Genomic DNA, 27,398 nt, shown 5'->3' on the forward strand with positions numbered 1-27,398 from the left:
ACGTACGTCCTTCCCACTTAACCAGAGAAGTTTTGATATTGGACTTATTTGAAAGCTGCACTGATTGTAGTCTTGCTTGGTTGCCTTGGACTGCTGCTGTCTCCTCAACAAAGCCACGAACTTTTCCGTTCCCCACCTCTTCAGAAATGAGCTACTGGTCTATCTCCAACGACTTCATAAAAACGTGTTCAGCGCGCGCCTTAAACATGATCAGTGTCTCTCCATCACTATTCATATTTCCATCAGGAAAAGAAAGAACATTCCATCAGCACACGGTGAGTTTGAAACTGTTCACACGTAAAAACCACTCACTAGGCAATCCAATTTCAAAGATTCCTATCACTTACTAATCACGTCATTAAATCTGGGTTAAACCTCAGTTACGGCTGCAACTGCGGGTGCACTTTATATCGGAATAAATGCAATGAAAAATGTTTGTAGAAACAGTCATTTAACTCCAATTGCAACAACAAAAATGTAATGGTTTCTTTTCTTTTTCAGTGGTCTGCTGGTAACTTTCTTATTCCTCAGGTCAGCCGCTTCCAAAGACAATGAAACCAAGACAAGGGCTCCAGCTACTATAAAATCAGGAGTGCTGCAATTTATCAAGCTCGTATTCTATCGTTTCATTAGGTAAGGGAGAGCTACGCCAATAATAGGTTAAAAAATTTCCACTGTTTTCCACTGCTTTTACTTTGTCTTGAAACAGACTTCTCTGAATTTTAATAACCGTGCACGCACAATAGCACACGTATCAAAAGCAAATAGCAACATGATAACCCAATCACCATTCAAATGCGAAAGAGCCTTTACACGTGCTGAATAAAGATCGTGGGAGTCAAAAAACGGAAACCAAAACAGTATTTGTAGAATCGACATTGAAGTGTTTACATGATCAACGAGAAATGATATTGACAAAAAGGTTCATTGTGTACTTTAGTGTCCGACATGCTATTTTACGTGGCAACAAGGGCACAGAGAGGAACACGTGCAGATTTCTTTTCCAGATGACGGAAGTTGGTTCCTCCTCTCAGTCCTCAGAATTCTTTATGAAAAATCTACTTAAATTCTGATGCTACTTCCACTGTCATTGACTTAAAACGATTTATTTCTACCTTGAGGCACAATATTCTAGTCCCGCTTCCTTCTGTTAATGTATTTCAATGATTTTTTGATTTTGTTTCGTACTAGACTTTACAATTAATACACTTTTTCTTTATTGTGGCAGGTTAACTCCGGTGTACCTTTATGTGTTAGGCTTGGTAGAACTGAGTATGAAGTGGCTGAATAACAAATCAGTATTTGAGCCCAACGTGTTCGACCACATAAATTGTGAAAACTTCTGGTGGCGCAACGCTCTTTATATAAACAGCTTATTCCCCAGGAAAGAAATGGTAAGTACTACCCGTGTAACTTTCCTTAATGTATCTCAGCTTCACCTATTTTTTTCTCCATTGTGGCCAACGAGGGACAATGTTCAAATTTCAAATCCAACTTATTTACTATTTTTTAAATCTAATATCCTTACGTCTTTTCACCGCGTTTCGTTTTCCTTTCCTCAGACCACCTGGTGCCTGTTTTCTTCGCACTTATATCTTAGAATCCTTCAAATTTTTAACATTTTCTTCCTTCTTTCTGTTGCTTCTTCTTTTTCGTATTGCGTATTTTTAAATCCTATTTAACCTCTCGAATCTCTCTTGTTAATTTATTGTACGAAGATCTACTCTAAGACTTGTTTTGTTAGCCTAGTGCCGTTCATTATTTATAAATAGTGGCACGCTTACATTTCAAAACTTCTTTATTCGTATACAGGGCGAGTCACTAACTATTGTCACCTGGAATAACTCCGAAAGTATGATAGTAGCTGAAAAGTTTGTGGGACAAATGTTGGATTGGACGCGGAGGAAATGTGTCGTGGACGGCTCGTTCGCCAGACTTGACGCGTATGGATTTTTTTCTTGTGAGGATTCGTAAAAGACATTGTTTATAAAGACGTTCCAACTGCACCTGAAGATATGTGAGAGAGGATATTGTCAGTGCATGTACTTCGGTACGTGCCGAAGTGATAAGGAATACCACTCAATCCATGATAAGAAGACTGCAACACTACATTGATACCAATGGTCATCACTTCGAACACCTTCTCTAAATGGGCGTTCATGCCATCTTTTTGACCCTCGTTGACTGTCAAAGACCTTACTGTTACACATCATTGGATTTGTCTCGATAACCGCTATCAGAAATTAAGTACCAAACTATAGCACCCCATTTAAAAAAAAAAGTTGACCTTCATATCTCTGACGCGACGCTGATGACCTCGATGTTGAGCGCCCATAAACCCCCCCCCCCCCCCCCTCTCTGACGCGACTCCACCTAGCAACAAAAAACCTGCGTCATAATACGGCCCCCGTTGTTCCATGCAACTTTTGTCCCACAAACTTTTCAGTTTCTATCATACTTTCGGAGTTATTGTTGGTGGTAATAGTTAGTGACTCACCGTGTATAGTTTCGTATTGTCGCTTAAGTGTTGGATTCGCAAAGTATAGGCCATTTCTAGCGCCACTGCTAATTTTATCGTGCTGTGAACTTCCTCTCTGCCGTTTTCTTCTCACACTGTTATTTGCAATCACATACGTAAAATTCCTTATCAGCATTTCATTTGCAGTACTGACAATCCCGTGAAGAAACGTTGTCAGACCAGTCTATGAGGCTATCACTATCGTCACAGCAAACAGTCGTAGCGAGTAGGTTGGTCTTCCAATCATCTGAGAGTCCGGTGGTTACCGTACAGACAGATGCAAGAGGTACACAGTTTGCCGCAATTGTGACAGGTGGTTCCAGGTTCGTCTCAGTATTCCGTTTTCTACGCTGCCTCTCATCAGTTGCTATTTTTTGCCTGTTTCCTCCAAAAAGAAGTTTCCCGCGATGGACTAGTGATCTGTAGGATGTACGGTCAGGGGCTGAGATCTCCCAGTTGTTAACATTAATATGACGCCTCTCCACGTTAGCCTTAATTGCATCCTTAAATCGTTTTCTCTAACCTCCCACACAGCATTTGCCCACCGGTAGTTCATAGCAAAACACTTGTTTGGGAATGTGATCACTGAGCATGCAGACAACATGACCTGCTTTTCGCAACTGGCATCTTAAAGCCATCCCTCGTGTACTGATTGTATGTGCCTCCTCGAGCATGTTAATATGTGTGCGTCTGTCTTGCCATGTTACATGCAGAATCCCCTCAGGCATCGCTAGTTATATTGTCCCAGTATTTAAGATGTCACCTGTAACATGTCCAGGATTCAGATCCACAAAGCAGTGTGGGAATTACAGCTGAAATGTAGGGATCATAATCTGCCAAAGGGCGCGCCAGCATGGTTAATTCCGTACTGAATTTCCAAATCATTATATGCACTTGATGATAATATGCTGCCAAGATAAGGAAATATGTTAACTACTTGAAGACTCATTCTTCCGGTGGTGACACTGGTATTTTCCATTTCTCCCGACATAGAGGTTGGTGAAGAATCAGTGTTTTAGTGATATTCAGTATGAGACCAATCTTTATGCATGCTATGGAGAAGCCATTCAGGATTAATCCTAGTTCTTCATCGGGGTAAGTTACAACTGCGCTATTATCAGCGTACTGTGACTCAACTGCAGAAAGTTTCAGGACGAGTGGTTCTATGCGCTACAGTTTGGAACCGCGCGACCGCTACGACCGAAGTTTCGAATCCTGCCTCGGGCATGGATGTGTGTGATGTCCTTAGGCTAGTTAGGTTTAAGTAGTCCTAAGTTCTAGGAGACTGATGACCTCAGAAGTTAAGTCCCATCGTGCTCAGAGCCAAAGTTTCAGGAGCCTTGCTTTTAGACAGCTCAAATTAAAGTTTCCCATACATCCTGTAAGTTAATTGTATTCCTGCAGGAATATCATCTACAACTGACTGTATAACAGCAACAGCATAGTAGGAAAACAGTGTAGGAACAATCATATGTCTTTGCTGAATAACGGCACTGATATGGAATGGCTCACCAAGAAAGTCATTGCCCGCGAGAGAGCCTATCCTATCTGTGTAGAGCAATTACAAGGTGGCAATAAATTTCTGTGGAAAACCACACAGAGCTGAAATCTTCCACAAAGATTCGCAGTTTATTGATTCAAATCCCTTAATGACGTCAATAAAGCTAATGTAAAGAGGTAGATTTTGTTCCTTGCATTTCTTATGAAGCTGGACGATATAACGATGAGCTTCCGAGTGCAGACATCGGTAGAGACCATATCAACATGAAATATCTGTAACAGTTATTACATATTAAATAATATCGTAGGGATTTCAGGATGATGTTAGGCTTCAGATACAGGGGTTAGACAAAAATATGAAAACACCACAAGAAATGCATCCTTCAGATGTTAGCCAAGACTACAGGTTGCGCTGTTCTATTGGACCACCACCTGCGCAATGTCCTCAGTACGTTGGAAGTGTCAGTCGTGATCAGAATAGTGTTCTGTGTAGATGTGAGTGCATTATATCGACGCCCAGTAAATTCGAACGTGGGTAAATTGTTGCTCCTCGAATGGTGGGTGCTTTCGTAAACAAGGTAGCCGAAGTGTTTGGTGTTTGAAGAGGCACCGTATCGAAGATCTGTACCGCATAGAAGAGAAAACGGAGAAAAAAATCATGCGCTACCTCACAACGTGGACGAAAGTGTGTGTTGAGTAATAGTAACAGACAGTCATTGAAGAGGGCTATAAAGAAAAATAAGAGGACGTCATCTACAAAAGTCACTGCAGAATTGAATGTCGCACTCGCGAACCCTGTCAGCACCAAAACAACAAAAAATAGTTCAAATGGCTCAAAGCACTATGGGACTTAACATCTGAGGTCATCAGTCCCCTAGACTTAGAACTACTTAAACCAAACTAAGCTAAGGACATCACACATATTCATGCCCTAGGCAGGATTCGAACCTGCGACCGCAGCAGCAGCGCGGTTCCGGACTGAAACACCAAGAACCGCTCGGCCACAGCGACCGGCACCAAAACAACACGAAGGGAGCTCCACTAGCAAGGAACTGCAGGGCGAGCTGGAAGTCCAAAATCACACATCAGTGATGAAATACCCGATTCAGGAAAACGTGGTGCCGAAGAAATAAAACATGCGCTACGAAGCAATGGAAGAAAGTCATATGGTTGGATGACTTCTTTTCAATGTTTCCAACTTCTGGCAGTGTGTACGACCCAAGAGTGAAACATGGCGGAGGTTGGGTGATGTTTTGAGCGGTGTTATCGTGGTATTCCATGGGCCCCAGGAGTACTCTGCAAGGTCCCCTTACTCCCAAGGATTATGTGAACATTTTGACTGATCAGATCCATCCCAAAGTACAGTATTTGTTCTCCAATGGTGACAGGCCTCTTGTTAACAACCAGTTCGGTTTTGTGAGCACGAGGATGAATTGTCGCATCTGTCCTGGCCAAAAGTCACCAGATCAGGATCCTATACAGTCTTTGTGGTCTACTTTGGAGAGAACGACGCGTGGTTGCTATTCATCTCCATAATGGTTATCTGGACTAGTCACTATTTTGAAGAAAAATGATATAAGATTCCCTTAAAAATCGCACAGAACCTTCATTTATCCATTCCGAGACTACTGGAAGCTGTTCTGAATGCCAACGGGTTTCCAACACCGTATCAGGCATGGTAATGTGTTGTGTTTTTGGTATTTCCATATTTTTGTCTACCCCCTGTATACATGCTTGTTGATTGTCAAAAAACTAAGAAAGTGTCCTTCGTGTTCGTAATGGTTTCATTTTTTTTTACACAAATTGTTATTTGAGAATACGTACTAATGCTGATAATCCTTCATCATGTTAATGCAGAGCTAAAACTACCTGTGTAAATATGGTTGTAGAACCACTGGCAAATTTCCCAGTAATTTGCCGTTAGATGTAATATAGACTAACGTAATAAATTTTAGGAAAAATCCATCAAAATATTTCATACACTTATATGTTAGAAGTTAAAAATCGAATTATCTCATGTTAATTTACTTAACAGAGTTAGCTTTCATGCGCTGCATCTAACAGCAAATAACAAAGCTACCTTTTAACATGAAATTAATTTACCCTGGTTTAATCTGTAGGTATGCCATGCTGCCTATCAGTCCAAAAGAAAATTAAATTATCCATAGAGGCATTTCAAATTAAAAGTATTTAGTTAACACACTCCTAATTTGAGAATCAGATTATCAAATGCTATGTTCTCATTATTTCAGTGTATGCTGTGGAGCTGGTACATGGCAAATGACACACAGTTTTATGTACTTGGAATTTTATTACTTCTCATATCTACCAGGTAAGTTCAGAAAGAAAACATCTCCTAGACAGGTACTGTTTTAAGCATAAACGCATCCGCATTAGTGTGTGTGTGTGTGTGTGTGTGTGTGTGTGTGTGTGTGTGTGTGTGTGTGTGTCACAATTTCTTATTCAGTTGTTCTATTGGCCCTAACATCCCTCTCATGTAAAAAGTGTACGAATGTGTGGTGTCTGCTCTTTAGGACATGTCCGAAAGAACAGACACCACTTACTCGTGTAACTGTTTCACCTAGATGGGTAATGGATCCACCTTCTTCAGTGTGGATGCACAAGTACGACCGACCTCCTACGGAAATCTCAGAGTAGCGAGCATGGAGGAAATTGACAGGGACTGCTGATAGATGGCGATCAGTGGGAATGTGTGTCGCCATACGGCGTGCCAAGATAGTCCGTGCAGTTGCGACAACATTGTGTCCCGGGTGGTGCAGTGGTTAACGCACCTATCTAGTCAGCAAGAGATCCCGGGTTCGAATCCCGATCTGGTACACATTTTCACTCGTCGCCGCTGATTCCGCATAATGTCCTGATGCAGCTGACATCAGTAATCCCTTCCCTTTTCCCCCCGTCCAACTTCAATTTGCATGAAAAGTTATAATTGTTGCCGGCCGAAGTGGCCGTGCGGTTAAAGGCGCTGCAGTCTGGAACCGCAAGACCGCTACGGTCGCAGGTTCGAATCCTGCCTCGGGCATGGATGTTTGTGATGTCCTTAGGTTAGTTAGGTTTAACTAGTTCTAAGTTCTAGGGGACTAATGACCTCAGCAGTTGAGTCCCATAGTGCTCAGAGCCATTTTTTTTATAATTGTTGCCGTACTGTCTTAACTATTTAACACGTTATTCGAGAAACAATATATTCCGTAGCCTATGGCATCAATCCCCCCATGAACCGTGGACCTTGCCGTCGGTGAGGTGGCATTCGTGCCTCAGCGATATAGATAGCCGTACCCGTAGGTGCAACCACAACGGACAGGTATCTGTTGATAGGGCAGACAAACTTGTGGTTCCTGAAGAGGGGCAGCAGCGTTTTCAGTAGTTGCAGGGACAACAGTCTGGATGATTGACTGATCGGGTCTTGTAACATCAACCAAAACGGCGCTGGTGTTCTGCTACTGCGGACGACTGAAAGCAAGTGGAAACTACAGCCGTAATTTTCCCCGAGGGCACGCAGCCCTACTATAAGGTTAAACGATGATGACGTCCTCTTGGATAAAATATTCCGGAGGTAAAACAGTCCCCCATTGGGATCTCCAGGCAAGTACTACTCAGGAGGATGTCGTCATCAGGAGAAAAAGAACTAGCGCTCTACGGATCGGAGCATGGAATGTTAGATCCTTTAATCGGGCAAGTAGATTAGAAAATTGAAAAGGGAAATGGATAGACTGATGTTAGATGTAGTGGGAATCAGTGAAGTCGGTGACAGGAGGAACAGAACTTCTGAACAGGTGAATACAAGTTATGTGGGTAAGCTACTATGAACAGCTAAGTAAACGCATTACCGTAGCCGCGATAGACACGAAGCCGACGCCTACCACAGCATTACAAGTTTATATGCCTACTAGCTTCGGAGATGATGAAGAGATTGAAGAAATGTATGATGAGATAAAAGAAATTATTCAGATAGTTAAAGCAGACTAAAATTTAATTGTGATGGGGGACTGGAATTCGATACCGGGAAGAGGTAGAGACGGAAAAATAGTGGGTGCATATGGACTGGGGGAATAAAATGAAAGAGAAAGCCGCCTGGTAGAATTTTGTATAAGGCATAATTTAATCATAGCTAACACTTGGTTGAAGAATCATAAACGAGAGTAGTATATGTGGAAGAGACGTAGAGACACCGGAAGGTTTATGATTGATTATATAATGGTAAGACAGAGATTTAGGAACCATATTTTAAATTGTAAGGTATTCGCAGGGGCAGATGTTGATTCGGACCACAATTTATTGGTTATGATCTGTAGATTAAAACTGAATAATCTGGGGAAAGGTAGGAAATTATAGGGATGGGGCCTGGATAAGTTGAAAGAACCAAAAGTTGTTGAGAGTTTCAGAGGAAGGGTTAGGGGACGGTTGACTAGAACAGGTCAAAGGAATACAGTAAAAGACGAGTGGGTAGTCTTTAGAGATAAAATAGTGGAAGCAGCGGAGGACAAAATAGGTAAAACGACAAGGCCTAATAGAAATCCTTGGATTGCACAAGATATATTGAATTTAATTGATGAAAGGAGAAAATACAAAAATGCAGCAAATAAAGCAGGCTAAAAGGAATACTGACGTTTAGAAAATGACGCTGACGAGAAGTGCATATTGGCTAAGCAGGAATGGCTAGAGGACAAATGTAAGGATTTAGAACCATATTTCACCAAGGGAAAGATAGATACCGCCTATATAAAAATTAAAGAAGCCTTAGGAAAAAAGAGAAGTAGTTGTATGAATAAAGAGGTGAGATGGAAAACTAGTCCTAAGCAGAGAAGGAAAAGCTGAGAGGTGGAAGGGATATATAGAGGGTCTTTACATGGGAGATGAACTTGAAGGCAATATTATAGAAAGTAAGGTGGTCGCAGATGAAGATGAGGTAGGAGATATATTACGAGGAGAATTTTGACAGAGCTTTGAAAGCCGAAACAAGTGGCCAGAAGTAGACGATAGTCTTTGGAGAGCCAACAATAACAAAACTCTTCCATCTGGTGTGCAAGACGTATGAGACAGGCCAAATACCCTCAGAATTCAAGAAGAATGCAATAATTCCAATTTAAAAAAAAAAAAAAAAAACAGTTTTTGACAGTCGTGAAAGTTACCGAACTATCAGTTTAATAAGTCATTGTTGCAAAATACTAACACGAATTCTTTACAGTATCCTATCTCAGGGTATATTGGTTTAGATTTCAGAGGAAGTTAGGCAAACGTACGGTTATAGCATTTGTAGACTTAGAGAAAGTTTTTGACAATCTTGACTGTAATAATCTCTTTGAAATTCTGAAGGTAGCAGGTCTAAAATACAGAGAGCAAAATGCTATCTACAACTTTTACAGACACCAGACCGCAGTTATAGGGGTCGAGGAGCATAAACGGCAGCAGTGGCTGCTATTTCTTTGCAACTTCTGAATCAGGAAATAACTTACTTTTACAGTCTTGACTTGAATAGCTGTGGTGATGTTTAATACCCTGATATACAGATGTAACTTCAGAGGAAGTAAATAAATTTTCTTCTTGTGAATATTTTTTCACAAAGAATCTAGAAACTAATGGCTTCGCAATCTTGTTTTTGAGACATAAGTTATGCTTGTTTTAGCATTCCGAATGCACAATTCCCTTCGTATTTCACTTAAACATCGGTTCTTCATACTTTACATTCAGCGATGAAGTCATCTCGTTTTTTAAAAAAACAAGCACTAATCAGAGGATCGTTCAAACAAGTTTCGTCAAAGCTTGTATGATAGTTCTTGACTTTTCCCTTTTTCAGTGGTGTCTGCGTTGGGCTTTCTGAACCCGACGTAATGCTTTACTAAGAATATAACAGCAATAATATTTACACGTTAATACTTAAAATACAAAATGCGTTCAGCTTCAGCCACCTCTGGTCAATAATTAATTACACGATCAAAGTCGAGGGAGAATGCAGAATTACTATCGATTCAGAACTGCCAACCGAGAAACTCGCGTACGCGTCTCATACCAAACAGTGGCAATGGTGTAAATTTCATGTGGGAGAGTGCACGTTGGGGGCAATGGGATTCAGGTGACGGTGACGTGCAATGTTCCAAATGATTTCGAAATGCCATGAGGGAACTTCGGGTCCAGCCGCCAAGACAAACTCAGTGAACTGTGGGTATTTTTTTGGCGCGGCCGACGGCTACGCGATGAAAAAATTCGGAAGGTTTTAGCTGCATTCCTGGAGCTGAGAGATTTTAAAAAATAATCGCCTTTTTTCAGGAGAATCCCGGAAATGCGGAAGGTTGGTACCAGTAGCAGCATACAGTGTCGCTCCAACCTACTGCACTCGGAGCTTGTCCGGTATGCCACTAAGTATTTAGACTACCAGGATGTAGCGACCGCAGTACTATCTAATACATATGTGGCCATCACAGTGAGACAGATTGAAGCAAGACAATCGGAGCTGACGCAAGGGCGTACGCGTTCCCGTTTCAGCCTGCAACATACGACGTAAATCATCGATACAAACATATCCACACACGTGGCATTGCTCCAGCACTGAATTATCACTATGCACATAGCTGTACCGTCCGTTGCAGCAATGCAGGCAAGAGTGTGGTTATCCCTTGCTGTTGTTACCTTGACTGGCTGGCACCTGCTCGTCGCTGCGTATGATATCCTTCAAGTTATGGATTCCACATCTGCATCACTGTGGTAGTGGTATATCCATTACGAACCAGAAGTCAACATACACTAAACCTGTTTCCCAGAGTCCACTTATTCTGCTCCTTTTGAACCCAGTTATTTACTGATATTGCGCGCTTTAATGTCGAAGAGGCATATTGTAACTTGATTTATACATTTCGAGTGTGCGATCAGATATTTCCAGTCAGACAAGCGTGACCGATGCTGTATCTACGAATATGCCATGCCTCCGCAGTCGTAATCTCTTACACTGGATTCCAATCTACAGATCCTCCGAACTTAAATTAACTTAATTAGAATTATATTAATACCTTCAACTGCTGACGGGCGTTGATATATATCAACGGGGACAGGAGATAAATGTGTGCCCCGACCGTGACCCGAACCTGGGATCCCCTGCTTACATAGCAGACGCTCTATCCATCAGAGCCACCGAGGGCACGGAGGATAGTGCGGCTGCAAAGACTATCTAGCCCACGCCTCCCGCGAGACCCACATTTTCACCTTGTATGTCCACACACTACATTCGTAGTGTCCCACCCCAACACACTCATTACTCGTGAAAGACATTATTACCAAGTCCCGTAACAGTTTGGGGAATATGTGTGCATATGCACAGAAGAAGAAGGTCATGGCCGGTATTGCCAGAATTATATACTTATATGGATATGGTGTCTGTTTTTTCGGACATGTCCGAAAGAACAGACACCATATCCTTGTAAGTATATAAATTAACTTAGGCCATCCTTTCTGGGTCTTTCAACTTTCACAAACATTAGGGAAGAAAGAAAAGTTTGTGCTGTATTAAAGTTTCTTACCTTGAACACTGAGAAAGTATTTCACGTTTTTAATAAGATTAAATTAGATATACTGTTCGATTCCCAGACCCATAGGGGATAGGATGTTGAACATGTCACAAAAACAAAAATACATAAATCATATGTACAAACGCCTGTTTCCATAGTCGAGGCACGCCCGCGTGTGGGTGGCACTCGACGCGGAGATAAGCAGGTTCGAATCCTGGTGGTCGAAAATTGTCACTATCAGTATTTGGACAGCAAAGGAGGAGAAGTGGTGGAATAAGTTCCTGACCACCAGTCTCTGTGCCAACTTCCTGGATTAAATTCCAAACCACTCTGCAGTCTCTCATGAAGTGAGGGCATGTGATACTCTTATTAGTGATCCGTCTTTCGTATGGGGACGCTAATCTCAGCGACCCCGTTGGTGCTATTCGAGAGAAGTAGGCTATGTGCCGGCACAAGGTCTCACCCTTAGCCGGCCGCTGTGGCCGAGCGGCTCTAGGCGCTTCAGTCCGGAACTGCGCTGCTGCTACGGTCGCAGGTTCGAATCCTGCCTCGTGCATGGATGTGTGTGATGTCCTTAGGTTAGTTAGGTTTAAGTAGTTCTAAGTTCTAGGGGACTGATGACCTCAGATGTTAAGTCCCATAGTGCTTAGAGCCATTTGAACCATATTTGGTGTCACCCTTCCTCTTCCCTTCATCCAGAACAACACATACCCAACACTACCTTGGACAAACACTCATCACAGCCATCCATACGACACTGATACACATTTGACACTTCATAATAGGTCGAAAGAAGCTACTGGCAAACCACCTCGACTAAACCTTGCCTTGAAAGGCGATGCAGCATTCCTGCATCTTCTCTCCAACGCTCATTCCCTGAGTATGGGACAACTATACCAATGTCTCTTCCGCATGTTCTAAGAAAGATAGTTCTCAATGGTGTAGAAAAAATCAGAAACTTTGTACATCTATTCCATTTACACGTTAATTAAGAGCTTACCACACCGAGCGAGGTGGCGCAGTGGTAGCACACTGGACTCGCATTCGGGAGGACGAAGGTTCAATCCCGCGTCCAACCATCCTGATTTAGGTTTTCTGTGATTTCCCTAAATCTCCCCAGGCAAATGCTGGGATGGTTCCTTTCAAAGGGCACGGCCGACTTCCTTTCCTAATCCGATGAGACCGATGACCTCGCTGTTTGGTCTCTTCCCCCAAAACAACCCAACCCAAGCTTACCAAGAAGTTTAAAAGTATACGTAGTGGAAGTGCATATGATAATTCTGAGCATTGTCAAGAGCAGAAACAGTTTGCGTGACTTACACAGACAAACCGCGTTACTGCACTGAGGTTAGTTGATAATACGTACATCAATTCATTCTGTTAATAATTTCACGGATTGAGTAGGAGGAGATGACTACTGAAGTCCTTTGAAATACTAACTCTTCGAAAATAGGGATTATATATTGTAAAAAAACGCGCAGTTTAAGCTGACGTATAACGATGAACTAGAATATAAATTAAATGGTGTGCAGCATAAACAGCAATATCCTAAAGACGACATTTTTGCAATTTAAAACGTGTACGTAAAAATGTTGCAAATATTTATTCTATTGTACACTATGTGATCAAAAGTACCCGGACACCCCCAAAAACATACGTTTTTCATGTTAGGTGCATTGTACTGCCACCTACTGCCATGTACTCCACATAGCGACCTCAGTAGTCATTAGACATCGTGAGAGAGCAGAACGGGCGCTTCGTGGAACTCACGGACTTCGAACGTGGTCAAGTGATTGGGTGTCACTTGTATCATACGTTTGTACGCGAGATTTCCACACTTCTAAACATCCCTAGGTCCACTGTTTCCGATCTGACAGTGGAGTGGAAACGTGTAAGGACACGTGCAGCATAAAAGCGTACAGGCCGACATCGTCTGTTGCCTGACAGAGGGCGCCGACATTTGAACGGGGTCGTAATGTGTAGGCAGATATCTATCCAGACCATCACACAGGAATTCCAAACTGCTTCAGGATCCACTGCAAGAACTATGACAGTAAGGCAGGAGGTGAGAAAACTTGGATTTCTTGGTCGAGCGGCTGCTCATAAGCCACACATCACGCCAGTAAATGCCAAATGACGCCTCGCTTGGTTTAAGGAGCGTAAACATTGGACGATTGAACAGTGGAAAAACGTTGTGTGGAGTGACGAATCACTGTACACAATGTGGCGATCAGATGGCAGGGTGTGGGTATGGCTAATGCCCGGCGAACGTCGTCTGCCAACGTGTGTAGTGCCAACAGTAAAATTCAGAGGCGGTGGTGTTATTGTGTGGTCGTGTTTTTCATGGAGGGGGCTTGCACCCCTCGTTGTTTTGCGTGGCATTATCACAGCACTGGCCTACATTCATGTTTTAAGCACCTTCTTGCTTCTCACTGTTGAAGAGCAATTCTCGGATGGCGACTGCATCTTTCAACACTATCGAGCACCTGTTCATAATGCACGGCCAGAGGCAGAGTGGTTACACGAAAATTACATCCTTGTAATGGACTGGCCTGAACAGAGTCCTGACTTGAATCCTATAGAACACCTTTGGGATTTTTTGGAAGGCCGACTTCGTGCCAGGCCTCACCGACCGACATCGATACCTCTCCTCAGTGGGGCACACCATAAAGAAAGGACTGCCATTCCCTAAGAAACCTTCTAGCACCTGGTTGAACGTATGCCTGCGAGAGTGGAAGCCGTCATCAAGGCTAAGGGTGGTTCAAATGGCTCTGAGCACTATGGGACTTAACAGCTGTGGTCATCAGTCCCCTAGAACTTAGAACTACTTAAACCTAACTAACCTAAACATCACACACGTCCATGCCCGAGGCAGGATTCAAACCTGCGACCGTAGCAGTCGCACGGTTCCGGACTGCGCGCCTCGAACCGCGAGACCACCGCGGCCGGCACTAAGGGTGGGCCAACACCATATTGAATTCCAGCGTTACCGGTGGAGGCCGCCACGAACTTGTAAGTCATTTTCAGCCAGGTGTCCAGATACTTTTGATCACGTAGTGTACATGTATTTATTGAATCCAAGAAAATTAATATAAAATAAAGCAAGCGCTGATTTTCGTATGTAGCAGAAATTCGAAACTCTTGTCTCTGTTTACAAATACTTGCATTAGAAGAATATAATCTTAATTAATGCAGCAAATCAGTATGGCTGAATTAAGAATTTTTGTTTCAGGTTCTTCAGAACTGCGTGCGTAGCTTGGGCTGCCCTGCTGCTGTGTTCTTGGTCGACCACTGCGTTTATCTCGGTCCAGTACGAGTACAAAGCCAGGTACGTACCTGTCTTCTACATGTTAAAAAGATTATAGATGTTGCTCATGTTTCCTTACTTCACAAATCTTTTTATGTGACTTCCAAGAGTGATGACTTGAGGCGCGACAGTGATATGTTACCTCACTAACCTCTCACTTCCGGCTTCTTGTGTTCTGGAATCACAATAATTGGTTAAAATGACAAGGAAGGATGGAACATAAAATGTATGCGTGCGTCTCTTATATAAGATTGATTTGTGCAAACCGCATCGTGATCCAACCTATGGATCACGAGATACTGGATTTCAGTTTTGATTAAGCCCTGCAGTCAGATTTTGCTATACTGTATTTCAGTTCTGATTAAGCACTGCAATCAGATTTCGCTGTAGCACGTCACAGCTGAAGTTGCCCAGTCAACGAAGACCAAGAAAGGTCAATAGGGGATAATTTCGTGTAGTCACAAATTTTTGCACATTGGTAGCAGGGACTGTTATGAACAACAGACTAAAAATTCCTGACCTGTGGGGAGTGGCCGTGCGGAGGGGACATTTAAAGATCATTTTTTAAAAATTCTTCTTGAATAACTCGAAAACCGCGGCTTCTAGAGAAAATATTTTCCAGTACAGTGTTAATCTACATTAACTTTCCTACAAAAAAGGTAATACTCATTTTTTTTCTCTAGGACCATTATAAGATTATTAAAAATAGTGTTTTAATGACATAAAGCCGGCCGGAGTGGCCGTGCGGTTCTAGGCGCTACAGTGTGGAACCAAGCGACCGGTACGGTCGCAGGTTCGAATCCTGCCTCAGGCATGGATGTGTGTGAAGTCCTTAGGTTAGTTAGGTTTAATTAGTTCTAAGTTCTAGATGACTGATGACCTTAGAAGGTAAGTCGCATAGTGCTCAGAGCCATTTGAACCATTTGAACCAATGACATAAAATTGATGTTTATTGTTAAATGAAGTGGGTTAAGAACAAATATTAAATTATGAACCACGTCTAAGTGCAGTATAACTGTATTAAGGGATAAACTGTGTTCTGGACTGTGACAGGCTGAAGGGAGAACGGGAGTGGGTGGTGGTGGAGGGGATAGACGCGTGAGGTAAGGCAGGTCGCCGTATTGCGGTCATACACTTCCCTGCTCTGTAGATCTGAAGAGCGAGCAAGCGAGTCCTCAATTTCATTACTCCGCTAAAGGGTGTGGCGCGTAAATCCGGACAAATGAAACGTTTTTAAAATCAAATTTAGTAAAACAAGATACAAATGAGAATGAAAATCTTTTTACATATAAGTAGTGGTATCTTTCAAGAGTAATATTACTCGATGTAACCTCTGTCAACCGCAATGGGCGCCTCCAATCTTGTCTTGAAGCGATCGCACACACTCTTTAAAACAGTGCTACCCATATTCGCGAACGCTGCTTCGATAGCGGTGTTTACGGATGCGACATTAGGGTGGCTCATCTTCTTGGTAACTCTTTCGACTACACACCAAACATAGTAGTTGAGGGGGTTCAAGTACAGGCTGCCAGAACTCCTTTGACCAGAACATGTCAACGTTATCCGAGAACCAGTGGCTAAATGGCTCGAATGAGGTCTTCCTCTACCATATGACGCGTTGTCCGCTCCTGACATTCAATACTGACGCCAGTTTCCTCAGCGATTGTCCAGAGTCCTCCGAAATCAGCGCCTGAGCCTTTTCGATGACTGCCCTGGTTCGTGACATGCGTTTCCTTGAATGAGGTTTCTCGCCAGGGTAGAAGAACCTTCCCCAGACTTCTCCGAAGCTTTGTACTTGCCCACAATATCGTAAACAGTTGATCTCGGGTACCTGAAGAATCGAACTATGAGGGTTGCCCAGAAGGAAAGAACCGCATTTTTTTCTTCAACAATTCTTTATTGAACGTAATGAGAATACCACACGAAAGAATGGTGTTTCATCTACGCATCATGTTCTTCCACGTAATCTCCATCCCATTCTATGGCCCTCCTCCAGCGCGAAACAAGGGCGTGTATGCCCTGTCGGTACCAATCCTTGTCCTGGTGGCGGAGCCAGTGTTCATTGTGTGAACTTCCTTTGCTGATTGACAGATGCAGCAGTAACTGCAAGGTCGTAGCCGTCCAGGGTGGCCGAGCGGTTCTAGGCGCTACAGTCTGGAACCGCGCGACCGCTACGGTCGCGGGTTCGAATCCTGACTCGGGCATGGATGTGTGTGATGTCCTTAGGTTAGTAAGGTTTAAGTAGTTCTAAGTTCTAGGGGACTGATGACCTTAGAAGTTAAGTCCCATAGAGCTCAGAGCCATTTGAACCATTTTGAGCAAGGTCGTAATGCGTCCGTCCTCGCGAATGACGACAACAGCTCGCTACAACATGTCGGGTTTAATAGCGGTGGATGGTCTCCCCGACCGCTGCAAATCGTGGAGCTCCGCCAAACCACCTTATGATGACCTCACCCTCCGTGTCCAGCGACAAACTATATTTCTGTCGACAGCAGATGTTCCATAGACTTTTCACAAGCGTTTGTGAGTATTCGCCACAGAGTCTTTCTCTGCAGTGAAAACTTCAATGACGGCACGTTGCTTGTAACGTACTTCTACAGACGCCATTTTGAAACTGTCCTGCAGCTACGCTATCTGTCGGAAGTGACGGAAACTTAGCGCTCTCACTCAAGAGACTTCAAATAATATATACGTAACGTTTCGCATTCGTAGCATTGTTTTTGAATGAAAAACAAAATGCGGTGGATTACTTTCCGGGCAACCCTCGTATTTTAGTGGGCTAACGCCCAGGACGAAGACTTCCGATAACTGCGGCTCTTCGGTTGTAGTCTGTACTTGTCCGTAACATCTCGGCCATTTTGAGGTTCTGATTGTTTACTAGATGCCTATGGCTTTCAAGAGCACTAATCGCGACCTCCGGCGGAACTGCGATGTGGAGGGAAACTCAAATTGAAATTTGTTCGGATTTAAGAGCCGCATCCTGCACCAGATGTAGAAGTATGAAACCGGAATTTGGTTGCAATAATCACACATCTGTATTTTGAAACTGATAAAAAATATTTTATTCAGAATAATCACCATTGCTATTTATTCATTTCTCCCACCTCTCCTCAAGGCTATGTACGTCAAGCCGAAAAAACAGTTCTTCTTTTGAAGCGAACCAGTTAGCATGCATTTTCATACGAATTAAAGTGTTGTGCAGCGAGAGCGTGTCCCAGTGATGCAAGTACACTCCTGGAAATGGAAAAAAGAACACATTGACACCGGTGTGTCAGACCCACCATACTTGCTCCGGACACTGCGAGAGGGCTGTACAAGCAATGATCACACGCACGGCACAGCGGACACACCAGGAACCGCGGTGTTGGCCGTCGAATGGCGCTAGCTGCGCAGCATTTGTGCACCGCCGCCGTCAGTGTCAGCCAGTTTGCCGTGGCATACGGAGCTCCATCGCAGTCTTTAACACTGGTAGCATGCCGCGACAGCGTGGACGTGAACCGTATGTGCAGTTGACGGACTTTGAGCGAGGGCGTATAGTGGGCATGCGGGAGGCCGGGTGGACGTACCGCCGAATTGCTCAACACGTGGGGCGTGAGGTCTCCACAGTACATCGATGTTGTCGCCAGTGGTCGGCGGAAGGTGCACGTGCCCGTCGACCTGGGACCGGACAGCAGCGACGCACGGATGCACGCCAAGACCGTAGGATCCTACGCAGTGCCGTAGGGGACCGCACCGCCACTTCCCAGCAAATTAGGGACACTGTTGCTCCTGGGGTATCGGCGAGGACCATTCGCAACCGTCTCCATGAAGCTGGGCTACGGTCCCGCACACCGTTAGGCCGTCTTCCGCTCACGCCCCAACATTGTGCAGCCCGCCTCCAGTGGTGTCGCGACAGGCGTGAATGGAGGGACGAATGGAGACGTGTTGTCTTCAGCGATGAGAGTCGCTTCTGCCTTGGTGCCAATGATGGTCGTATGCGTGTTTGGCGCCGTGCAGGTGAGCGCCACAATCAGGACTGCATACGACCGAGGCACACAGGGCCAACACCCGGCATCATGGTGTGGGGAGCGATCTCCTACACTGGCCGTACACCACTGGTGATCGTCGAGGGGACACTGAATAGTGCACGGTACATCCAAACCGTCATCGAACCCATCGTTCTACCATTCCTAGACCGGCAAGGGAACTTGCTGTTCCAACAGGACAATGCACGTCCGCATGTATCCCGTGCCACCCAACGTGCTCTAGAAGGTGTCAGTCAACTACCCAGGCCAGCAAGATCTCCGGATCTGTCCCACATTGAGCATGTTTGGGACTGGATGAAGCGTCGTCTCACGCGGTCTGCACGTCCAGCACGAACGCTGGTCCAACTGAGGCGCCAGGTGGAAATGGCATGGCAAGCCGTTCCACAGGACTACATCCAGCATCTCTACGATCGTCTCCATGGGAGAATAGCAGCCTGCATTGCTGCGAAAGGTGGATATACACTGTACTAGTGCCGACATTGTGCATGCTCTGTTGCCTGTGTCTATGTGCCTGTGGTTCTGTCAGTGTGATCATGTGATGTATCTGACCCCAGGAATGTGTCAATAAAGTTTCCCCTTCCTGGGACAATGAATTCACGGTGTTCTTATTTCAATTTCCAGGAGTGTAGATGATAACCGGACGGAGCCAAGGCTGCAGAATAAGCCGCATGCCCTAGCATTTCCCAACTGAACGCCTCGATCACGTCCCTGACTTTGTGTTGCGTTTCTCCGTATTCCGGTCGTTTTTCACGTAATGTACGACATAAATCTATCATTTGCTGTTGGTAGCGATCAGTGCTCGTAATAAAAGGCACCCTTATGATCCCACCAAACACAGAGCATTGTCTTCTTTCCAAAGAGATTTGGTCATGCAGTGAATGTCGATGGTGTGCCTGGATTCACCCATGATTTATGACGCTTAGGATTCTCAGAATATATCAGTTTTTCATCACCTGTCACTATTCGGCGAAGATACGACTTTCGTTTGTATCTGGCGAGCAGCATTTTACAAGTGGTTTTTCGATTTGCTTGCTGTCTTTCTTCAGTTCATGCGAAACCCATTTTCCCACTTTTTGCACCTTTCCCGTTGCTTTCAACCGTACAGAAACGGCTTTCTGTGTTACATTCAATAGTTCCGCGAGTTCCTGTTGAGTTTGACTATTATCTTCACCCAGTAAGGCCTGCAATTCGTTGTCTTCTAATTTTCTCGGTGGTTTCCCTCGCTCGTAGTATCCCACGTCAAAATCACCACTTTTGAATTTTTTGAACCATTCGGAACACTTTGTTTTCCCAAGAGCATAATTGCCGAAAGCGTCGACAAGTATTCGATGCGATTCTGCAGCAGTTGTCTTCAAATGATAACAGAAAACCAATGCTGTCCGCAAACCGTAGTTCGTAGCCACAAAACTCGACATGTTTATGGGCTTGAAACACATACCGATGTATGGAACTTGGGTTACTGTGTGCTGACATTCGTCCTCCGGGGGCTAAACCGCACAATAACCCTGAAAGAGTGGTTCAGTGTGGGGCGGCGGAGACGTGAAGTGGACTGCGGTAGTCGTCGTGAGGTTATGGACCACTGCGGCTGCGGCGGGGACAAAGCGTCTCCGTCGTTTCTAGGCCCCCGGTTAACATACAATATAATACAATCAGATGTAGCCTCCACCACACACCGTCAAACGGGAAATTGATGAAGTTGTAGATGTAGATAATCTGTTGTAATGCATTACTTGATTTATGTTGAAATATTTGAAATTCCATAACAACATAGATGATCTAGTTCTGTTACAGACGGAGCAAATTTAAGCTCTGGGTCTCTTAAGATGTTGGGAGAACTGGGGCTAGGATAGTGCAGTTGATACCCTTCATGCTGTATTGAAGCCGTTGAGAATGGAGACAATGAAATCAAAATTGTCGGGTACATTTTACCAGCGTGTTTCACTTGGGACAGGCTCTTCAATGTGGTAGACAGTTTAGTGGAAAAGAAACACGCCAGGTTGTCTGTACTCTCCGTCGCCCGTAATTCATAAGACGAGCTGCGGAAAGGTGGATATAACTTTGTGAAACACCCTGTAGTCGCATTTTGTGACGTAGTGGTGTAGAAACATTGGTGGCGCGTCGGGTCGCTCTTCAGTCTACAGACATGCAAATGAGGGAAATACATGAATACAATCCGGCAACCTGCCACGCGTCTATCCTCCCACTCCCCCCCCCCCCTTCCCTACCCTCTCCACCCTATACAACACCACAACTCAATTTCTCCCTTATACGGTTCTACTACATATACATGAATACCACTTCATTTAATAATAAGCATTAAGTTTATACCATTGAAACACTATGTTTAATAATCTTTGATTTTTCCATACCCTGCAACTTGGAAGCTTTTAGTCCTAGAGAAAAAGTGAATAGGACCCTTTTTGTAGGAAAGCTAATGTAGTTTAAGATCTTCACTAGAAGCCGCATTTCTCGAGTTATTAAAGAAAAACATTAAAAAGTGACATTTAAACGCCCCCTCCCTCCCGCACACTCATACTCCTCCGACCAGAATTTTTAATATGCTGTACATGTCACCACCTCCTATCATTGTAAAAAAAAATTTGCGACTACACGAATTTTTTCTCCTAATTTTCCTTCGTTGACTGGACTAAAGACAACCATTGTCGAGTGACGGTCAACTGAACACTCGAGAATGCGCAACCAACTCCTATCAGCGTAAAAAAAAAATTTGCGACTACACGAATTTTTTCTCCTAATTTTCCTTCGTTGACTGGACTAAAGACAACCATTGTCGAGTGACGGTCAACTGAACACTCGATAATGTGCAAGTCATCATGGCGGGGGTTCGGAGCATGGCGTCGGAAAATTTCTGCAGCACTGGCGTAAGAACTGACAGTCAGATGCAGTTTGTAGGGCAGACGCCCCATAGCAACAATCAGGTAGACCCATCCCAAGACCTGAACCCAGGGAAAATAAAAATAGTCCATCTGAAGAGCCAGCTAGAGGGTAAAATTATTTGAAGTGGCATTCAAAAAGAATTTCCACTGGAGGAACCAATGTAGGACTCTTATGTTATTCGGAGCGAAATTAGTAAAGTGGATGGTCTGACATCACAGAAGCTCGAAAAGTTATAAATAGTGGATGACATACCAAATGCTGCAATGCAATAAGCCATCATTTTTCTCAGTAGGAAGTACGTAAAACTTTGTATGCCCACAATGACATCAATTCTAAGAGATGACAGCTGCAAATGGTCTTCAAGTTCCCGAACATAACCATTTGCAATCAGAGGATCCAGTCCATTCCATGTAAAGACAGCCCACACCATTATGGAGCCACCACGAGCTTGCACAGTGCCTTGTTGACAACTTCTGTCCATGGCTTTGTGAGGTCCTCGCCACAATCCAAACCTACCATCAGCTCTTACCAACTGAAATCGGGACTCTTCTGACCAGGCCACGGTTTTCCAATCGTCTAGGATCCAAGCGATACAGTCACGAGACCAGGAGAAGCGCTGCAAGCGGTATCGTGCTGTTAACAAAGGTAATCGCGTCGATCGTGTGCTGGCATAGCCCATTACCGCCAAATTTCGCCCCACTGTCCTAACGGATACGTTCGTCGAATGTCCCAGATTGATTTCTGCGCTTATTTCACGCTGTGTTGCTTGTCTGTTAGCACTGACAACTTAACGCAAACGCCGCTGCTGTCGCTCGTTAAGTGAAGGCCGCCGGCCACTGTGTTATATGTAGTGAGAGGTAGTGCCAGAAATTTGGTATTCTCGACACATTCCTGACAATGTGTATCTTGAAATATTGGCCGCGCGGGATTAGCCGAGCGGTCAAAGGCGATGCAGCCATAGACTGTGCGGCTGATCCCAGCGGAGGTTCGAGTCCTCCCTCGGGCATGGGTGGGTGTGTTTGTCATTAGGATAATTTAGGTCAAGTAGTGTGTAAGCTTAGGAACTGATGACCTTAGCAGTTAAGTCCCATATGATTTCACACACATTTGAACATTGTTGAAATATTGAATTTCCTAACGATTTCCGAAAGAGAATGTCCCAAGTTTCTACCCTCAACTACCATTCCGCGTTCAAGAGGTCCATTAATTCCCGTTGTGCGGCCATAATCACGTCGGAAACTTTATCACATGAATCATGTGAGTGCAAATGACAGCCCCGCCACTGCACTGCCCTTTTATACCTTGTGTACGCGCTATTCCCGCCATGACTTTTATCACCACAGTGTAAGCCGACTCCAATCTTTATGAAATGGTCTCGTGCACTTTCTACTTGCAAATCTCCAATGAAGACATCTATGGAGGTTCGCCCCAAAATACTATAGGGTTCAAGTGTTAAGAAACGATTGCATATTTCCTAAAGAGAATGTCTAAGAAATACAGAACAAGATAAAACTTAATCTCAAGAATTTCTTTCAAGAAAATGATTTAAAAGTCTGTTTTATGTAGGTTTTTAACAAGGTCGCAACTGGAACTTTTTTATGGCTGCTTATAAGTCACCGTTCGTCTTCCAAAATATTAAAAATACCCCCAGGTCTTAGTAAGACATCCCAGACATACTTTATATCAGTACTCCCTCCGTAGCCGAGATCGCTGACGCACGCCTCTACAGTGGCTGTTAACCCCGAGGCAACCGAGTCGAATCATACAGTATTTGACCGGCAAGAGATGCGCGAGGTGGTGACGTATAGTTCCTGACCACCAGAATTTGCATCAGTGACCTAGGTTAAATTCCAAACGTCTCCGCAGTGTTGCATCAGTCGGATGGGGATGTTGATCTCGGCAGTCCCCCATTCGAGAAGAGTAGGCTACGAGAGTAAATAAAAAAGCAAGAAAAAATGTTTGTTTCCTAAACAGCTCAGCTTCCTTCTCAACATAGTCTCGTTTGAGAAATATACACTTGGTCCAGCGATCCTACAGCTTTTTCACCCTTTCGGAAAAATAGGTTCCGTCAAACGCTGTAAAATACTCGTTGACTGCAACTATCGCTTCCTCATTTGATGAAAATATCTTCCCAGATAGCTTAAGTTCCAGGTTAGGAAACAGAAGGAAGCCACTTGGGGCTAAGTCTGGTGAAAAGAGTGTTTGAGGAACCAATATAAAGCCCAGTTCATGGACTTTCACCGTTTTTATCGCTGATATGTGGGATGGTGCATTGTCCTGACGAATAATCACGTTTTTAAGTGCCAACCTCGATCTTTTTGCAGCCTATTCAGATTTCAAACGATCCAGCAATGAAACATAATATGGTCCAGTTATGGTTCTGTCTTTTTCCAAGTAATCTACGAGGATTGTTCCTTGCAAATCACAACAAACAGTGGCCATCACCTTACCAGCTGATAAAACGGTCTTTGCATTCTATAGTGCACTTTCAGCAGCTTTTGTCCCTTGTTCTGACTGCCGTTTTGGCTCCGGTGTGTAATGGTGGATCCAGGTTTCATCAACAGTCGCATATCGGTGCAGAAGGCCTTGCAGATTACGACTAAACAATGCAAAACACTGTGTTGAAATGTTCTCCCAGGTGTGCTTTCAGCTGACTGTAAGCAATCGCAAAACCCACCTCGCACACAGCTTCTTCATAGCCTGTTCTCCATGCAGGATATCATGCACTCACTCAGCTGAGATGACTACAGTCTCAGCAATCTCACAAATTTTAATTCGGTGCTCTTACCTTACCATATCATGGATTTTATCAATGTTTTCCTTTGTGGTGACCTCAGTTAATTGGACAGCCAGAGTGCGCTTCATCTTTGGTGCTTGTCCAACCACGTTACAATTCATGAATACAAAAGGAAATGGTCTTTAGTGATGGCACAGATTAGATTAGATTAGATTAGATTAATACTAGTTCCATGGATCATGAATACGATACTTCGTAATGATGTGGAACGAGTCGAATTTTCCAATACATGACATAATTAGGTTAATTTAACAACATACTTGAGTTAATAAAACAATTTTTTTGTGTTTTTGGTTTTTCTTTATTTTTTATTTTTATTTTTTTTATTTTTTTATTATTTTTTTAGTATTTTGTTGTTTTTTTTTTCTTTTTTTTCTTAATTTATATCTAAAAATTCCTCTATGGAGTAGAAGGAGTTGTCATTCAGAAATTCTTTTAATTTCTTCTTAAATACTTGTTGGTTATCTGTCAGACTTTTGATACTATTTGGTAAGTGACCAAAGACTTTAGTGCCAGTATAATTCACCCCTTTCTGTGCCAAAGTTAGATTTAATCTTGAATAGTGAAGATCGTCCTTTCTCCTAGTATTGTAGTTATGCACACTGCTATTACTTTTGAATTGGGTTTGGTTGTTAATAATAAATTTCATAAGAGAGTATATATACTGAGAAGCTACTGTGAATATCCCTAGATCCTTAAATAAATGTCTGCAGGATGATCTTGGGTGGACTCCAGCTATTATTCTGATTACACGCTCTTGCGCAATAAATACTTTATTCCTCAGTGATGAATTACCCCAAAATATGATGCCATATGAAAGCAATGAGTGAAAATAGGCGTAGTAAGCTAATTTACTAAGATGTTTATCACCAAAATTTGCAATTACCCTTATTGCATAAGTAGCTGAACTCAAACGTTTCAGCAGATCATCAATGTGTTTCTTCCAATTTAATCTCTCATCAATGGACATACCTAAAAATTTGGAATATTCTACCTTAGCTATATGCTTCTGATTAAGGTCTATATTTATTAATGGCGTCGTACCATTCACTGTACGGAACTGTATGTACTGTGTCTTATCAAAATTCAGTGAGAGTCCGTTTACAAGGAACCACTTAGTAATTTTCTGAAAGACAGTATTGACAATTTCATCAGTTAATTCTTGTTTCTCAGGTGTGATTACTATACTTGTATCATCAGCGAAGAGAACTAACTTTGCCTCTTCATGAATATAGAATGGCAAGTCATTAATATATAATAAGAACAACAAAGGACCCAAGACTGACCCTTGTGGAACCCCATTCTTGATAGTTCCCCAGTTTGAGGAATGTGCTGATCTTTGCATGTTACGAGAACTACTTATTTCAACTTTCTGCACTCTTCCAGTTAGGTACGAATTAAACCATTTGTGCACTGTCCCACTCATGCCACAATACTTGAGCTTGTCTAGCAGAATTTCATGATTTACACAATCAAAAGCCTTTGAGAGATCACAAAAAATCCCAATGGGTGGTGTTCGGTTATTCAGATCATTCAAAATTTGACTGGTGAAAGCATATATGGCATTTTCTGTTGAAAAACCTTTCTGGAAACCAAACTGACATTTTGTTAGTACTTCATTTTTACAGATATGTGAAGCTACTCTTGAATACATTACTTTCTCAAAAATTTTGGATAAAGCTGTTAGAAGGGAGATTGGACGGTAATTGTTGACATCAGATCTATCCCCCTTTTTATGCAAAGGTATAACAATAGCATATTTCAGTCTATCAGGGAAAATGCCCTGTTCCAGAGAGCTATTACACAGGTGGCTGAGAATCTTACTTATCTGTTGAGAACAAGCTTTTAGTATTTTGCTGGAAATGCCATCAATTCCATGTGAGTTTTTGCTTTTAAGCAAGTTTATCATTTTCCTAATTTCAGAGGGAGAAGTGGGTGAGATTTCAATTGTATCAAATTGCATAGGTATGGCCTCTTCCATTAACAGCCTAGCATCTTCTAATGAACACCTGGATCCTACTATATCCACAACATTTAGAAAATGATTATTAAAAATATTTTCAACTTCTGACTTTTTGTTCGTAAAGTTTTCATTCAATTTGATGGTAATACTGTCTTCCTCTGCTCTTGGTTGACCTGTTTCTCTTTTAATAATATTCCAAATTGTTTTAATTTTATTATCATAGTTGCTGATTTCAGACATGATACACACACTCCTGGATTTTTTAATAACTTTTCTTAATATAACACAGTAGTTTTTATAATTTTTGATAGTTTCTGGGTCACTACTCTTTCTTGCTGTCAGATACATTTCCCTTTTCCAGTTACAAGATATTTTTATACCCTTAGTAAGCCATGGTTTGTTACAAGGTTTCTTACGAGTATATTTAACTATTTACTTTCTTGGGGAAGCAGTTTTCAAATGCATTTACAAAAATGTCATGAAATATATTATATTTTAAATTGGCATCAGGTTCACGGTACACCTCATCCCAGTCTAACTGCTGTAGGCTTTCCCTGAAATTTGCAATTGTTAAATCGTTGACTGAACGTACTACTTTGGAGGACTGTTTAGTATTGCTGAATGGAGCTATGTCATATATTGTAACTAGCTGTGCACCATGATCAGAAAGACCATTCTCAACAGGCTGAGCATTTATCTGGTTAAACTTATCTTGGTCTATAAAGAAGTTATCTATCAGTGAGCTGCTATCCTTTACCACCCGAGTAGGAAAATCAATAACGGGTGTCAAATTGAAAGAACTGAGTAATACTTCAAGGTCATTTTTCCTATTACCCTCTTTCAGAGAATCTACATTGAAGTCCCCACAAATAAAAA

At 43.0% G+C, this 27,398-nt stretch overlaps 1 protein-coding gene across 1 annotated transcript in view; it reads left to right on the forward strand.

Moving 5' to 3' along the window:
* LOC126470720 (nose resistant to fluoxetine protein 6-like) overlaps nucleotides 1–27,398 on the forward strand; it is a 167,866-nt gene that overhangs the window by 105,902 nt on the left and 34,566 nt on the right. The window contains exons 8-11 of the mRNA XM_050098724.1: nucleotides 502–633; nucleotides 1,229–1,394; nucleotides 6,271–6,350; nucleotides 14,765–14,860. Coding sequence (XP_049954681.1) covers nucleotides 502–633; nucleotides 1,229–1,394; nucleotides 6,271–6,350; nucleotides 14,765–14,860 — 474 coding nt within the window. The remainder of the gene's footprint in view (nucleotides 1–501; nucleotides 634–1,228; nucleotides 1,395–6,270; nucleotides 6,351–14,764; nucleotides 14,861–27,398) is intronic.

The sequence above is a fragment of the Schistocerca serialis genome, chromosome 3 (genome assembly GCF_023864345.2).
Source record: "Schistocerca serialis cubense isolate TAMUIC-IGC-003099 chromosome 3, iqSchSeri2.2, whole genome shotgun sequence".
NCBI lineage: Eukaryota > Metazoa > Arthropoda > Insecta > Orthoptera > Acrididae > Schistocerca > Schistocerca serialis.